Source organism: Pelobates fuscus, chromosome 7 (genome assembly GCF_036172605.1).
Source record: "Pelobates fuscus isolate aPelFus1 chromosome 7, aPelFus1.pri, whole genome shotgun sequence".
In the NCBI taxonomy this organism is placed as follows: Eukaryota; Metazoa; Chordata; class Amphibia; order Anura; family Pelobatidae; genus Pelobates; species Pelobates fuscus.
The window spans coordinates 147978686-147994753 of record NC_086323.1 but is presented as its reverse complement, the minus strand read 5'-3'; the positions used below and the strand labels follow the sequence as shown (position 1 = coordinate 147994753).

The window sequence follows — 16068 nt, the reverse complement described above, 5'->3', positions numbered from 1 at the left end:
TTTTGTGTTCCTTGCACTTATGGTATCTCTTTAAAAATGTATCAAATCATTAAATTATTGTTAGAGATATATAATGATACAAAGAGCATGAATTCACAAAAATGTATAAAAAAAACAAACAAACATAAAAAAGCATAAAATGAAGACTTCACCTTAATAATGCAGAGACACCTGTTTATTTGTATGGATTTTTATTATACGTTTTTGTACATTTATTATCTTTGTTTGAATATATACCGCTGAAAGTATTTGAATGATTCCTGCTGCAATTCATATTTTGTTGTTTGTTGATGCTGTTTAATACTGTGATAATTGTGCGCTCATACCCCGGAATCGTGTATACACGATTTCCATAATTGCAAATGAAATTTGTTTATTGCAAAAAATTTTGTTAGCAATTTATGCCTTTAGTGAGTCCTGACAGTCACAGCTCAGCGGCACTAACAGCCGCAACGCTGTGACAGTCATTCACACAGCCGAACACAGAGATTTACTCTCTGTTCAGTTCTTTTCTCTGGCAGGTCCAGCATTCTGAAGAGAGTGGTGAGCGGACACAGATCAGCAGTTCCAGCCCCCCTGCATGACTGTATTCACACGGAAGAAAAGAGGGATATGTGACATGATATCACATCCTCCGTGCTCTGTGTGAATCAGGCAGGGGAACAGCTTGCAGCCACGCCTTCCTAGGAACATAGTAAATGGAGGGTGGCAGATAAGAAATCAATAATAGAGGCCAGCCTACTTCCCCGATAGCAAGAAAAATGGAGGGCAGCTGACAGGGAGCTGCAGGGAGACATGCCAGCAAAACTCTCAGAGAACAAAGTAATGAAGGGTGGTTGAAAGTGATTTCTGTGACAGCAGTCAGTGAGTGTACATGAAAGTGTGTATATGTGTGCTTATGGCACAGGTGGCCACCTAAGGATGCAGCAGCCCAGGGAGGGGGCTGTGCAAGGTCTTGGAGACTGTAAGCTACCCTTCTTGCCAGACACCCCATGTAGCATCTTCTTTATCCTCTACCATGGTCCGCCTAGCCCATCTACAAGGTTGTAAGCAAGTAGGAAGGAAAAAGGGGGCAAGAGACCACAAAGGAACATGGGAACAAAAATAGATACACAAAAGAGAAAAGGAAAAAGAAACACAGAGGACCTGGGTAGGGAGAGACAAAGAGGAGCTAGGGAAGGGGAGAAAGAGACGTATACACTGAAAGGCTGGGGAAGTGAAGAAAGAGCCATAAAAAGCAAGATACCCACAGATGGGATGGGGAAAGAGACAAATGGAGGGAATGGGAAAAGTTAGAAAAAGACACACAAAGGTGTTGGAGGAGAGACACACAGAAGTACTGGGGAGTAAAAGACACAGAAAGAGACTGGGTGGGGGTATTAAGAGATGCACAAATGGGCTAGGGAGAAAGTGAAAGAAACACAGAAGGGCTGGAGGAAGTAAGAGACACAAAGGATGGATGTAAGGCACACTGGGGGAACTAAAGTAGAGAGGGCCTTGATACAAGAATTTGCAAGGCTGGCCAAAAGGTAGATCCCTGTCTGTTGTACAAGTCCCACAATGCTTTGCCAGCTGGGGATCTACCATTTGCCCATCCTTGCATTTTTGTATATAGCACTGATCAACTAAAAGACAAAGTTTAGGTAAGGGTAAACCAATACCAATATTCAGGGTGCCACAATCACTTCTGCATACCAGCTTGTCCCCAAAACACTAATTGGTTAAGGACAATTATAGCTAGAAGACAGTCTCCATATGGTACACAGAAGTGATTGTGGCGCCCTGAATATTGGTATTGGTTTACCCTTACCTTAACTTTGTCTTTTAGTTACTTGAAGTTGGGAGTGACTTTTGATCAGAGGCTTGCCTGCACATTGTTCATACCCCTTCCCTTTTTACTTGGCACGTATATATCCTTTTTATAGCACCCAGCAGCTGTTTTTTCTGTGCTTGAATGTAAGCATGTTTTTATGGAGTATGTGTGTGAATGTAGGGGTGTATTTGTTTGTAGTGTTGTGTATTTTATGTACTGTTGCCACTTGAAAGTAGTGGTTTACTTGTGTGTAGTGTTTGCCTTTGAATATATGGGTGTGACTGTGTGGTATGTTGTGTTAACATTTGAATTCAGGGGTTTATTTGTGTGTAGTTTGAATGCTGAGATGTATGCACATATACTTATACACTGCCACACACACTGATACACATAAACACATGCACATATACAGACACACATACAGATACACAGGTACACACATACAGATACACAGGTACATACACTGACACACATACAGATGCGAACACTGACACACATACAGATACAAAGGTACACACATACAGATACACAGGTACACACACTGACACACATACAGATGCGAACACTGACACACAAACAGATATAAACATACACAGGTACAGACACGCAGACACACACAGACAGATACAGAGACAGATACACAGACACACAGGTGAACACACTGACATACATGCAGATATACAGACACACAAATACACAGACTCGTTCACATGAAGACACAGAGACACACACTAACAGATAAACAGACACATACACATACATACACAAATGCAGATACACACACAGACACATAAATACGCATACTGACAAACATGCAGATAAACAGTCACACAGATAAACATGCATACGCGCACACAGACACACAAATAGAAAATACAGAAACACAGACAGATTCAAAGACACACAGTTAGATACACAGACACATATAGAGACTCGCAGATAAACATAGAGACTCACAGATACACATATTGACAAACAGATACACAGACACACCGATACACACAAATAGACACACAGATAAATACACAGGCACACAGATACAAACACAGACACATATGCAGATACACAGGCAGATAGACAGGCTCACAGATACACATGCAGACTCACAGAGGCATACACAGATACACACAAACAGACACATGTGCAAACTGTACTTGTTTTAGCCACCCTCCTGTTTCCTACCTTTTGGGTGCAGAATGGGTGGCTTCCCTGGGGTCCAGATTGCTGACTGAGGCTGTTGGAAGTCAGATGCTCTCTCAGTCTGTGTTCCCCTTCACTCTGCCTTCCTCCAGTGTGGCTCGGTGTCAGCTGGGAGGAAGTTACCAGCTTCCACTTCCTTTGAGGCTGTCATGATTACAGGGGCATGGTTGTGCTGTTAAAGGGCTGCAGCACTGACTGGGTCCCTGAACATTACCATCAGGTGGCTCTAAGTGCATGGGCCACTCAATGGCCCTACAGCGCACGGGCCCTGGTGTAGCTGCTGGTAAGACACATAAAAGGAAAAAGGGGGTATGAAATCCAAAAAGAGGGATTAGGAGACACACACCTCCCATCCCCCATAAAATGCATTTTCTTCTGTGAGGCAAAAAAAAAAAATTGCACTATCTCCATTTATCATAGAGTAGAGTGTATATATGTGTATGCATCAGTGCATCATATGTTACTGTGCATGCATTAGTGTGCGTGTGGCAACATGGCTGCAATGATGGTGTTATATTTTGGGCAATGTTATGACAATGTGAAAACATATAATTATACAATACTTATATATTTATTTGCACCACTGTTTCCTTATTTGTAACTTCATTATTTGGTAGATGTTTTTTTTTTTTTTAAGTTTTTCTGGTCCACCAAAATGTAAACTTTACTTTCCAGTACACCCAAAGTGCTCGGATTCTGGAGGTGTTTTATATATATATATATATAGGATAAATAAATATAACACTAAAAATCCTTGGGCATGACTTTTCCCAATTAAGACTCATTTTGGTATTATAATGACCTCGCATTTAAAAAAAATAAAAAATAATCCAATGCCATGTTTTAACATATCTAACGTTTAACCAGTATATGCCAATGTTATGCTAAGGTATGTTGATGTATATTTCAGGAAAATCTAGTATATTAATATGGTGACTGTATTAACCAGGACAAATGACTGTACAGCTATGGGGAAATAGTCTAGAGAGCTCTGGAATATCTCTTTCATATTTCCAAACACATCCATCTCCTTGAACGTAATGTTGATGGTGACACACCACATATGTTCTTTCAGCCTAGAACGTTTGAAAAAAAGTGTTTCTTTTCTTTTTTTGTTCATAGGGACATGCGATGGAACAAGGGAACCATTTTAAAAGCTTCGGTGGATTACATTCGCAAACTGCAGAGAGAGCAACAGCGCTCAAAGGAACTGGAAAACAAACAGAAGAAACTAGAACATGCCAACCGACACCTACTACTCAGAATACAGGTCTGTTACCGCTTGTAGACTACCAAAGAGACTTAGGTGTCAATTACTCCATGTTACTCCTAACTTGATGAATTTAGGGCACTGTCTTCATATTTTGTTTGTTTGTTTTTGTAATTCTATTTATTGTCAAAATGGATTTTTATTGGTTATCCTCAGCACTCTCATTGGCAATATTGGGAATAGCGTTGTCTGGAATTGTAGTCACTTCCCCTATCCTGGTAAAGGTGCCTATTCACAACAAAAAAGAAAAATTGTGAATCTTTCATTTGTATTTTTTTTCCCATAGTGCTTTAAAAAATAGGGACACAACTCTATGCTGAATTATATCCAGAATGGAGGCAGTGTGCAATCATGATAATTCTGCCCAATTATTATGAATTTTCATTTTCCTATCTTGCCTTTCAGTTTTCGACTTCTCACGAGGCACATAGATAATGTGTTCAAGGTGCAATTAACTTAACTAAATAGATGTAATGTCAGCCAGTGCCTTAAGGGAGTGTTGTCTTTGTTATTCGGTTATAGCTCTTTGAATCCGTATAGATAATCCATAATGACATGTGTCACAAATGTTTTTTTCTATTTGCACAACCTCAGAAAATGCTTTTCGTAATTAAACTTGATTTGGGCTTTTGAATATTGGTTATCTCACAGCTAAATTATTAATTGTGTAAGCTATTTTCTGGAAATTCTATAATAAACAATACATTATTAAGTCATCAGAATATGTGCAATGCTGTTATCATTTAGCCTTTAACCACAATTTCTGGTTTTGGCATCAATTTTGCAGTTTGGTTTTTAATTTATCAAAAGTCACTGATAGGTAACATACCTAAATGTGTGAAGTGTCCTATTAATTTCAAATTTAAAGATTTTAGGAAGGTTACTTACTTATATTGTGAAAGACAGTGCTAGAGAGTGCAAATTCATGGACCTAGAACTGAAAATTACAAATTACAAAAATTACAATCTTAATTCAGAAATTTAAATTTGCAATTTAAGCTTCTTGTGCTTAGAAGATCATGAGCCTTCTGTCTGCAACTTTGTTTAATTTGCCACAATATATGGATATATGTTTATTGATCTTTTTTTTTCTTTGGTTGATAATTAAATACATAACCAATTCCAACCCAGGAAACTGTAAAAAAAAAACTAAACATAATAAAAACACAAAACCATAAACAGAGAATTATCTCCATATTGTATCTTGCAGGAGCTGGAGATGCAAGCCCGAGCTCATGGACTTTCAATAATCCCTGCATCGGGCCTCTGTTCTTCTGACCTGGTCAACCGAGTAATTAAACAGGAGCCAATGCTTGATAGCTGCAACCAAGACGTTATGCAAAACCACCATGATCTTTCTGGTACAACGACCCTGGATCTTACAGATGGCACTATCACTTTCAGTAACAACCTGAGAAACATGACTGATTCACCAAACGCGTACAGTATCGGCCCCAAAATGGGTTCCAAACTGGAAGATATTTTTATGGACGACACTCTGTCACCAAGAGTAGGTGACCAGCTTCATTCTGTTTCTCCTGGGGCTTCTAAGACGAACAGCCGGAGGAGCAGCATTAGCATGGAGGAGACCGATCATAACTGTTAGCGATGGCTCTAGCACGTAGCCTTGTGAACTTCAATAATCTAGATTGTTTTTAAGGAGTAGATAATGTTTATCCTAGATTTATGGATATCTTTATTTTCATAGAAACCTCGCTGTGTCCCATTCTTAGGCCAGCACTTAATAATGTTTTTTTTTTTGTTTGTTTTTTAACTTCTTTTATTTCCTGTTTGATTCTTTCATTTTATTTTAAATTTTTTGTTTTTGTAAACATTTTGTAAAGAAAACTTGATCATATTAATACTTGCTTTGCCTTTAAAGTATTGTGTAAATGAAATACAACCTTTTACATTCTCGGACTGAAAAAAACGAATGTCAAAACCATAATCCAAACTATTTTGACTCATTGAGTGTACACATCAGCACCTTGCAGTGTGCTCGTGATCTTTTGGCATTCCGAGAGTGAACGCAATAACCGTCTCATAGATCCAGGAAGTTTTGGTATTACTTGTAATAGTTTTTAAAGCTATATCTGCAGTGCACCATCTATCAAAAAAGGTATATGCATATGAATGTGAAAAACCAAACTGATATTTGCAAATGTGTCTTGTGTTACACCTCTGGCACTGGTTGGTGTTACGTTTAGGCAGAAATAATGTTGTTGTTTTTTTTTTTTTTGTTCCCTCCCTCCCCTGCAATGCATATTTGCATTTTAAGCATGACATTATACAAACATACAACACTGTAGAATCATAAATACTGTATACATTTAAGTGTTGCTATAGTTCAGTCCAGAATATTTTTCAAAAGATCGAACAGGTACACAATGTAGTAAACTATGGAAGCAGGTAAATGTATGCATTTCTGCTCTTGTATTTATCCGGCTCTAAAAATGTGGCTCCTATGAGGCTCATGAAAAATGCCTAGACAAGCAAGAGCTAACTAAACTTGGTGTCCCAGCCAGGTGTTGGTTTACCATTTTTTTTTCAGCGCACTTATTAATTCTTCATTCTCTTAGACAAGGTTTGAAAGTGCATATGCAAGTCATATGCACACAATGGTAAATGAATTATTCCTGACTGTTCTTTTAGGATATCAGCTATGATTACTCAACTGATTTTGCACTGGGTGCATACAAACTCCACATACTGCCTACTCCCCTTATGATTGACAGCGTTATCCACTAAAGACTTCATTGTCAAGAATTCAAAGTTGAATTTCAAATTTGAAGCCAAAATAGCCAAACTAGAAGTCAGCTATGTTTCTAGTTCAGCTACGTTGCCCTTAATTTTTAAATCTACTTTGAATTATTTTTGAATTCACGCTAATTCTCACTTTAATGATTAACCCTGTCAGAATGACGTTTCTATTGATGCTTGCTGGCAGTGCTTCATAGGAAATTTATTTCACAATGACAAACATCTGGGATGTGAAGTTTAGCCGTGAATTATCTTAAAAAAAAAAATCCGACAGAGGAATTAAATAAAATAAAAATCCTTGAATATAAGTAAAACTATATATAAATGTAGGGCTTATTCATTAAACAGCAAATTGTGGTGAATTAAAAAAACTAATTGCACCTTTTGACAAAAAATATCTGAGCTGACTTTAGTAGTCAGACGTAGAATTTTTCTAAACTTGCTATTTTGGCCTAAATGTTTCAATATTTAAAATGTACTGTTTAGTGAAGAAGCCCCTAAGTGTTCCTGTATTTCTTGATATTATTCAATTGATACATTTCAGCCTTGCACCAATTTTTCAACTTTTTTATCCTGTATCCTATCAGACTGGAGATTGTTTCTAAAATATGCATTGGTGATGAGACACAACAAATGCCAAATTGTTAATCTTGATTTCGGGTAGGTAGAAAGGTAAACAGAATGTTACAGTCTACACAAGTAATGTGAAGGGTTCCATAGAGTACTATGAACAAATAGTACTGACGTTGTGAAAGAAAGTGAGATCTCAATGCTTTAGAGATCATCAATTCAATGTAATAATGTGACTGTTTCACAAAACAATGCATCAATTAAGAGTTAATGAAGAATGCTAGATGCTATGAAAATTGCCATTTTATGTTTATATATTTTTTTTCTAAATTGTGTTATATACTGACTTTTTGATTGTTGTGTAATATATTTTTATGGATTGTTTTATTAAGGCGGATAGAAAAAAAAACAGTGAGAGAAAGGAATCCTTTTATATTTTACTGTTCAAAAACATGCATCTTAAAAGTGCAGAATTTTGACTTTTTATTTGTCGAGAACCGGTTGAATTATTTTATATATGAAGGAGCTATGGTGAGATCAACGTCGACTCACCGGGTAGTATATATTCTTTTTGTAAATGCTCTCCTGTTATTATGAGTAGAAAGATTTGAAGATTAGTGACTTAAAATATTTTTAGTAAAATATATATTTATTTTTCAAGGCACAAAAATAACCTTTGTGTGAATGAGGCATTCAGATTACACTAGAATTTTTTTTGTTTTTTGTTTTTTACTATGCAGATGTTTGTTGTTAAAAAGAATGACTTGTTTGTTTTTGTGAATAAAAATAAGCCTTCTAAAAACGTTTCAGTTCCAGAGGAATTTTGCCAAACATAGTGCAAGCAATACAGTGTTCACTCTTTGTACGGGTCGGCTTAAAACCTTTTCTTGAATTACCTTTAAAAGGCGTCGGGCACACACAAAGGCTCCCTTAAAAGAACTATTGCTTGCAGTTACATTCAGTGTAATTCTTAACATGTTGGGTGTTCACAAGTGTTCTACTTGGCAAAGTAGTAGTCAACTAATTCTTCAAATTAATAATTAATTTAGAGCTCCGCAATATCAGGACTCTTTGTGTTACAAGGCGTTATCAATAGAATAACAAGAATAACAATTTTCTGGACAGTAAAAACAACCTCTAGTACAGGCATATACTATATAATACAAACAGATCCCTGTGCACACTATATTAGAATAGTGAGCAGACTTTATTGAAAAACATTATCTATTTTCAGCATATTAAGCTTGATAAAGGCTCAATTGCCTTGCCTGTAACATTTATTCAATAGAGTCTGTGTGTACATGGATCTTTTCGATTACATGGTATCTGGGAGTCACCCACCACCGCCCCCACCTGGTACACCCGAATATTTCCCTAGTTAGATACTTAAAAAAGTCATATACAGCCACCTCCTCTATACTCTCCTCTACATTCCTTCCCTTTACACTTCTTGTACGAAGGATGAAACTGTACATGGCTAGACAGGATTTAAAGTTAAAATGGGTTTGGACAAGCTTAAAATGGGAGGTAATGACCTGCTCTAAAAGACACTCACCTGGTCTGTAGATTAATTTTGTGCAACAGTGGTTCAGTAAAACCTGGCATGTCTCGGACAAATCTGGATGTTTTCCAGTTATCATTCAGAATGAAGTGCCTTACTCAGTCTATTTCTTGTGTATATGCACTGACTGACCTGTTGTAAAAGGACTGATACTGATTTATTCTTGTGACTATGGGTGTAGCAAGGCATTCTTATAGAAAACCCAAGTGCTTCCAGATTTATTGTGTGTAATATCTTTGTATAAGCCAAGTGCCAGTTTTTGGCTTCTTGTTGGACTGTCTTAAAATACATTCAAGAAGAATGACTATGAAAGTGATTAAGATTGGAGATGTTTTGGGGGATTAGCATCACTTTTTAAGGACACTCACAGTGAGAGGTGGGCTTGTCTAAATGTATGCACGACTTGACTACCTCTTCCTCATTCTGACTTCACTCATTACTACTTTTTTTGCAATAATAACATTTTGAGGAAATAAAATACAACATAGATGAAAATAAATGTTCAGTTATCTCTGGGGCTTTATAGATGCCTTACATAATGTAAGTCTAGCTGAATCCTGTTTTACATTGTGGAATATCAAGCTCGAGAACAATGCAAATGTATTCTCTCTTCCATCTGTTCAAAACCTTAAGTACCAATAGAGGTCCTCAAATAGGCTGCAGGAACAGTTTTAAGAAGCAGTTTTAAGAACTCTTTATCAAAAACTCAGGTACAGATATCCTACTTGAAGACAAATTATTTATTTATGCATGTCTCTGGGAACCCCCCTTGTGGTGATGGTGATGTATCATTAATGTCTTCATTAATAGGAGCTCCATACTGTTGGTGTGTCTTAAGTGTATAACGGAAATGCACAGCAATAAAACTCAGCAACTTGCAATGTTTCTGTAAAGTGACACTGTAGTCACCAAAACAACTTTAGCTTAATGAAGCAGTATTTGTGTATAGATCATTCCTCTCAAGTCTTACTGCTCAACTATCACGTTTGTTTCTGTTTAGCTACACAACTCACATGGCTTTGACTCACTCATTGCATTTTCAATTAGATGTTAATTTGCTTAGAAGTGTGTATCTCCTACTCTGTAAATTGAACTTTAAGCAAACACAGGAGGATCCTCCAAGGTCTAGCAAACTATCAACAGGGCAGGAGATAAAAACATTTCTAAATTAAACAGACTTTGCAATAAAGGAAGATTAAACATTAGGTCTCTTTTTACAGCAAGTGTTTAGGAAGGCTGAGAGGTATGGCTAGGGCTGCATAAGCAAAGTGATTTAACTCCTAAATGGCAGAGAATTGAGCAGTGAGACTGCAGGGGCATGTTCTATACACCAAAACAGCTTCATTAAGCTAAAGTTGTTTTGGTGTCTATAGTGTCCATTTAAACTACAATAAACATGTTTAGAAATCAATTAATCAATCAAGTAAGATACATTGTTTTTATTCTAAATTACAGTTTAGTTGCATAAATTGCTTTGAGTAAGTCATCTAAAATTTCTCAAACAGTCCCAAACCTGGACGCAGCTTGCACACTCACCCCTAAGATTAAAGTATCCCTCTTTGCTCATTTGAAATTTTGGAACATATTAAACACAACTGGTTGACCTGTAACCGACCATATTTTGTAAAATTTGTTGTTTCATAGCAGATTAGAAGAATATTTTTTTATTTTGAACTTAAAGTGTAAGGCCAAATGACATAAATTGCCTAAGACAGCTATGCTTTCAGTTTGGCTATTTTAATATTTGTTTTGCAAATTACTTTGAATTCTGGGTAATTCACACTTTAGAAAAGAACCCCCGACTAGACCACAAATTGCAGCAAATTAAAATCCAAATGGCAAAATGTGGGCTACATTAGTTAAGCTAATTTTTTTAGGTGAGATGTTTTTAGATAAAATTTGGAGTTTATTGAATATCTGTGTGTCGAGATCTGCCAACTTTTCTATATACATCTGTTAAAATTGCAATATGTCCTTTTCTATGGTAGAATATCTTTACTCCTCTAAATTGATTGTATATATCTATGTGGAGTTTTGTAGACAATAATGGTTAAACAGGTTCTTAAGAATGTGAAATAAGGCACTTTACATATATTTTCCTTTCAAGGAAACCGGTTCTAAGCCTGGAGTACAGAGTTGAAACCTTTGTCCTGACCCCTTTTTTTTTTTGTGAAGTCAAGATTGGGTTCTGGTAATTGCTGTAATGTTGTGTAAGAGTTTTGACTTGTCTTTCTTTTTGCAGCTATAACAACGATAAGCCCCATATTCTAAGTGTTAAATACACGAGTTATGAGATGCTCTACACCTAAGTCACTGTAAAAGGACAGCCTCACCCTCTTGATACAAACACACACCATGACATAGACCTATCAATGTTTGTTAAAACAATTCCTTTATTTTCCACAAATATATTTGAAACATCCGCAATACCTCTTCCATCAATTCTTACATTCTTCATATGTCTATCCATTTCACATTTATACTTTATCAAGACATTTGCTAAAGTACATCTAGGAGTCAAAATGTCAACAATATGGATGTGTCCTTATATATTAGCAGAATACTTCAGACTTTTATGGTTAACCTTGAAGTTGAAAATATTTCAGTATAATATCTACATAAGCATGCTTCTAATTAAAAAAAAAAAAACAACAACTCTAAGATTATTCTTTATAAATTACACTTAAAAGCAGCTCTTTAACCATTTATACTGTTCGACCCCCAACCTTTCTATGTCTTCCTACAGACCACCAATGATAATAAGTGGCCCCGGGTATGGTGGTACTTACATTCATGTTGTGCCGGTCCAGTGGGGTCTTTTTTCATGCTGCCACCATTTTAGGTTTTCCAAGATGATTGTCACCAGAAATCTCCTCCTTTGTCATTCCTAGAGCATGCGCATCAAAGAACACGCATGCCTTGTGAGAACCACCAGCGGTTCACAGCACTGTGTTGACTCTCAAACCTGCAAGAGTCAACACAGAGGACTGGTGATGCAACGCTGTAGGGAGGTGAGTACTAAGTAGCTAACAATTGACAAAGTTCACAAGGGATGTGGAGTTTCACTAAATCTGTCAACTTGCAGGTTATACATAAGGAAAAGCAGTACCTACTTTAACTTATTTATAACTTTTTAAATAATCATCATTTTGAGGAAAAATTGAAAAAATGGGCGGCCAATGTGGACATATAACACAACATGATAGAGTTGCTTAAAGGATCACTATAGTGTCAGGAAAACAAATCGGTTTTCCTGACAATATAGTACCCTGAGGGTGCCCCTTCAGTTACTCACCTTCTTCCACCGCCGGGCTCCCTTACCTCTCCTCCCCCTTCTTCCACCGCCGGGCTCCCTTACCTCTCCTCTAGCGGAAGACAGCCACTAGAGGCTGGCTTAACCCCAAATGTAAACATAGCAGTTTCTCTGAAACGGCAGGGTTAACCCTAGGGGGACCTGGCACCCAGACCACTTCATTGAGCTGAAGTGGTCTGGGTGACTATAGTGTCCCTTTAACCCCTTAAGGACCAAACTTCTGGAATAAAATGGAATCATGACATGTCTCACATGTCATGTGTCCTTAAGGGGTTAAAGGACCTTTGAGATTCCAATATCAGTTAAGGCAAACACCCCTGATGGAGCTGAACTACATTATGTTAATGATGCTCAGCTAAACATAATGGGCTAACATGATTTGTTAAGAGATAAAATACTGTAGTAAAGTAAAAATCTGCATGCACAGTTTAAAGGGAAACTTTAGTGCCAGGAAAACAAAGTTGTTTTCCTGGCACTATAGCTCCCTATTGTGCCCCCTTCCATTGTGCTCCCCCCACCCCCCAGTACAGAAGTGGTTAAAAAAAAAACCTTCTGTCACTTAACCGCCTCCGCTCCTCCCAATGTCAGCCGGTGGGGAAGACCTAATGAGCATGCACAGCGATGGCCATGCTTGCATTAGGGCTTTCCCCATAGGAAGCATTGTATGCCTAACAACATAGAAGTCCCTCTTGTGGCTGTCTCTTAAAAACTGCAATAATTACTTTTGTAGGGTTAAGGGACCTGGGAGACTGCACCCTGACCACTTCAATGAGCTGGTCTGGATGCCTATAGTGTCCCTTTAAACAATCTGAAATGTGTTTCAAAAGTAGAACCTGTTCTCACACTTGATTCCACTTGTTGTGTTACCAATATTTATTGACACATCTCCATCTCTTTTATGGTTACTCACTGCTAATTCTATTTGGATCTTTCCAGTCTTGAGCTGCTAGCCAGTCCTAGCTCACCACTTCAAATTTACATGAACAGCAAATTATTATTATTTTTTTTTTGTGATCCAACAGAGCTCCAGTGTGTCTTAATTCAGCATTGTATTTGTTAAGGACATGTAAGAAGTATTTGCGAGGACTTTCAAAGTATGTTTGAATGAAGGTATGTATGTTGGGATTGCCACTATGTGCCAAATGTGTTTGATAATGCAGTGTGTGTGTGTGTGTGTGTGTGTGTGTTTATGTTTATAGTTCTCCACTTTCCATTTTTCTTTTCCATGTTACTGGCACCCCAACTCACAAAGGCTTACTAGCAGGCTCATCATGTTATGGAACTATTCAATGCCACTTTCACACTCCCCTTGGCACTCATACCCACATTTTTCATATGAGACATAAATCCAAATCCTGCCATTGTTTCTTGTTAACCTATTGTGAGGCCCCTTCTCAATTGCTTATTAGAGAAGACTGCATCTTTCGTGTACAGTCACATGAGGAAACATTAGGGAGCTATGTCTCATCTAGTGCTGATCAGTTTTACTCCCTACTTGCTCATGTCATAGCAGTGATAGCAAAGGCATTGTTCCTTATGGCTGCATTTCTTCAACCTCAGCTTTGCTCCATCTAAACTTAATCACCTGCATCTAAGTCACTTGACTGGAGGTTATTTTCCACATGTTCCTTTTGAGTGGAGAAGTGGGAATTTGGATAAACAATGGCACTGAATGTTTAAAGAAAGCTAAATATATTATACTGTACAAACTTTTAAAAAATGTTTATTATGCCACCTTCTATAAAACAGATGGTACTTTTTAAGTTGAAAAATAACAGTCCCTTCACGTTCTCCCATTTTCCATGCTTCATGTGGACTTTAAGACGTTGCCTTCAAAATGTTTAGCATCAGCAGTGTAGCAACTGTACAATGACACTGTTTTTATATGTGCACTATACCATTATACTGGAGACTGGAGAGGCTGTGCCATAACTCTTATCATCTAACCACAGGAATGGCATACTTCCCAACATGGGGAGGTATGGGATCAGGACATGTGTGGATGGACCTTTGTATCATTGCCAGTGATGCAACCTGCATTACTAAAAGAGTATGTTAGCCTGGGTTCAAGTCCAGCCCCCAATGTATGGAGCCATGCAGAGAGCACAGTTGAAGCACTCTCTTCATGGTTCTAGTGCCCATATGACGACACAAGGGCGTCTAATTTTACATTTGCACTGTGCTGCCTAGAATGTGAGACACCAGGAAACAAAATCGGGATAGTGGGACAGGGACTGGAAATAGGGACTGATCCACAGAAAACTAGACCATTGGGAGGCATGAGATAGGAAGTCACAGCCCACAACATATTATGTTTATGCCGTCATTTCTAGAAAGGGTCTGGTGTCATTAACCAAACTGAAACTTTTTTATAAAAGTATATTAGATTGTTTAGCCTATACCTGGTGACTAGTCATGCTGGTATTAATAGAAGACCCATGGTACATTTTATATACATGGTAGTTAGACTGTTTGCAGTTCCAGTGAATAAAGTATGGAATGTTTTGGGCCAAATATCATGCTCATAATTCTTTCATTAACTTGTGTGACAATGGAGGATTTTTGAGAATAAAGCACAACTGTCGAATTAATTTTTCAAAATAAGGCTCTTTGATGATGAGATAACATCTGACATTAATAGCATGAAAATGTAATCCTTTATGTTTGTCTTGTATCACAAAGTTTCTTAAAACATTTTTTTTAATGCACACCAATTACTTAAAGCTCTCTGGCAAACATGTGACAAACATGGCTGGACTCCATATGTTAGCTGCTAATTTATTTTATTTAGAGTTATAGCTACATGAGTGCCAAGGTCCTCAGCACAGTAAAACTTGAAAGATGGCCCTCGAAATAGATAGTGTGTGTGTGTGTTATCACGAATACACTTTTTTTTTTTTTTTTATAAATACTTCATATTTTTGTGACTGTTTTATTTAAAAAAAAAGTAATGCAAAGATTGTCATAAGCAACTGAAACGTAGTTATGTAGAGTTGGTAATCCCTCAATGTTAAAATGCAATACAGTTGTTTTTCTTAGCTAGAATTTCTATTTTTCAAAAAATTCTGTATGTAGGCTTGACAAGTTCTCTAGTTCTTTGATAGGTTTATGGTTTTGAAATGAACCAGAGCATGTGCCAATATTATATAATAAACACATTAATAGGTTAAGAATGTTTGCCAAATTAAATGATCAAGTGCTGATTTTCTGGGTTCTTGCGTGCGGTGTACAAAATGTATAATGATCATATATAAATCCCCACATGTGATACGTACATTTGAAAATAGTGTTGCATTAGTAATGTATTATATTTTTTTAGAATACAAGAGGTGATAAGATTGGTACATTGGAGTGGACGACAAAGGGTCCTCTTGAGTCCTAGACCTCTTTGCAGTCCAGATATTAAGAATTCGGTCTACTACTATGTTGTCTAGAATAATATTTAGCCTATTTCAGGTAGTATTTTTCTAATATGGGATCCTTTTTATGTTTCCTCCATACACATTTAATCCAACCCATGTTATTAGGTGTCAGTGATTGCATAGAGTACAATACAGGCAAGCCTAATAAAAATGTATATT

General features: G+C 37.2%; 1 protein-coding gene across 21 annotated transcripts in view; it reads left to right on the top strand.

The window, feature by feature from the left end:
• MITF (melanocyte inducing transcription factor) overlaps positions 1-8415 on the top strand; it is a 233306-nt gene extending 224891 nt beyond the window's left edge. For all 21 annotated transcript variants that reach the window (XM_063426785.1, XM_063426781.1, XM_063426775.1 and 18 more), the window contains 2 exons: positions 4136-4283; positions 5494-8415. In XM_063426785.1, the coding sequence (XP_063282855.1) occupies positions 4136-4283; positions 5494-5889 (544 nt within the window). In that variant the 3' untranslated portion in view covers positions 5890-8415. The remainder of the gene's footprint in view (positions 1-4135; positions 4284-5493) is intronic.
• The last annotated feature ends 7653 nt before the right edge of the window (positions 8416-16068 follow it).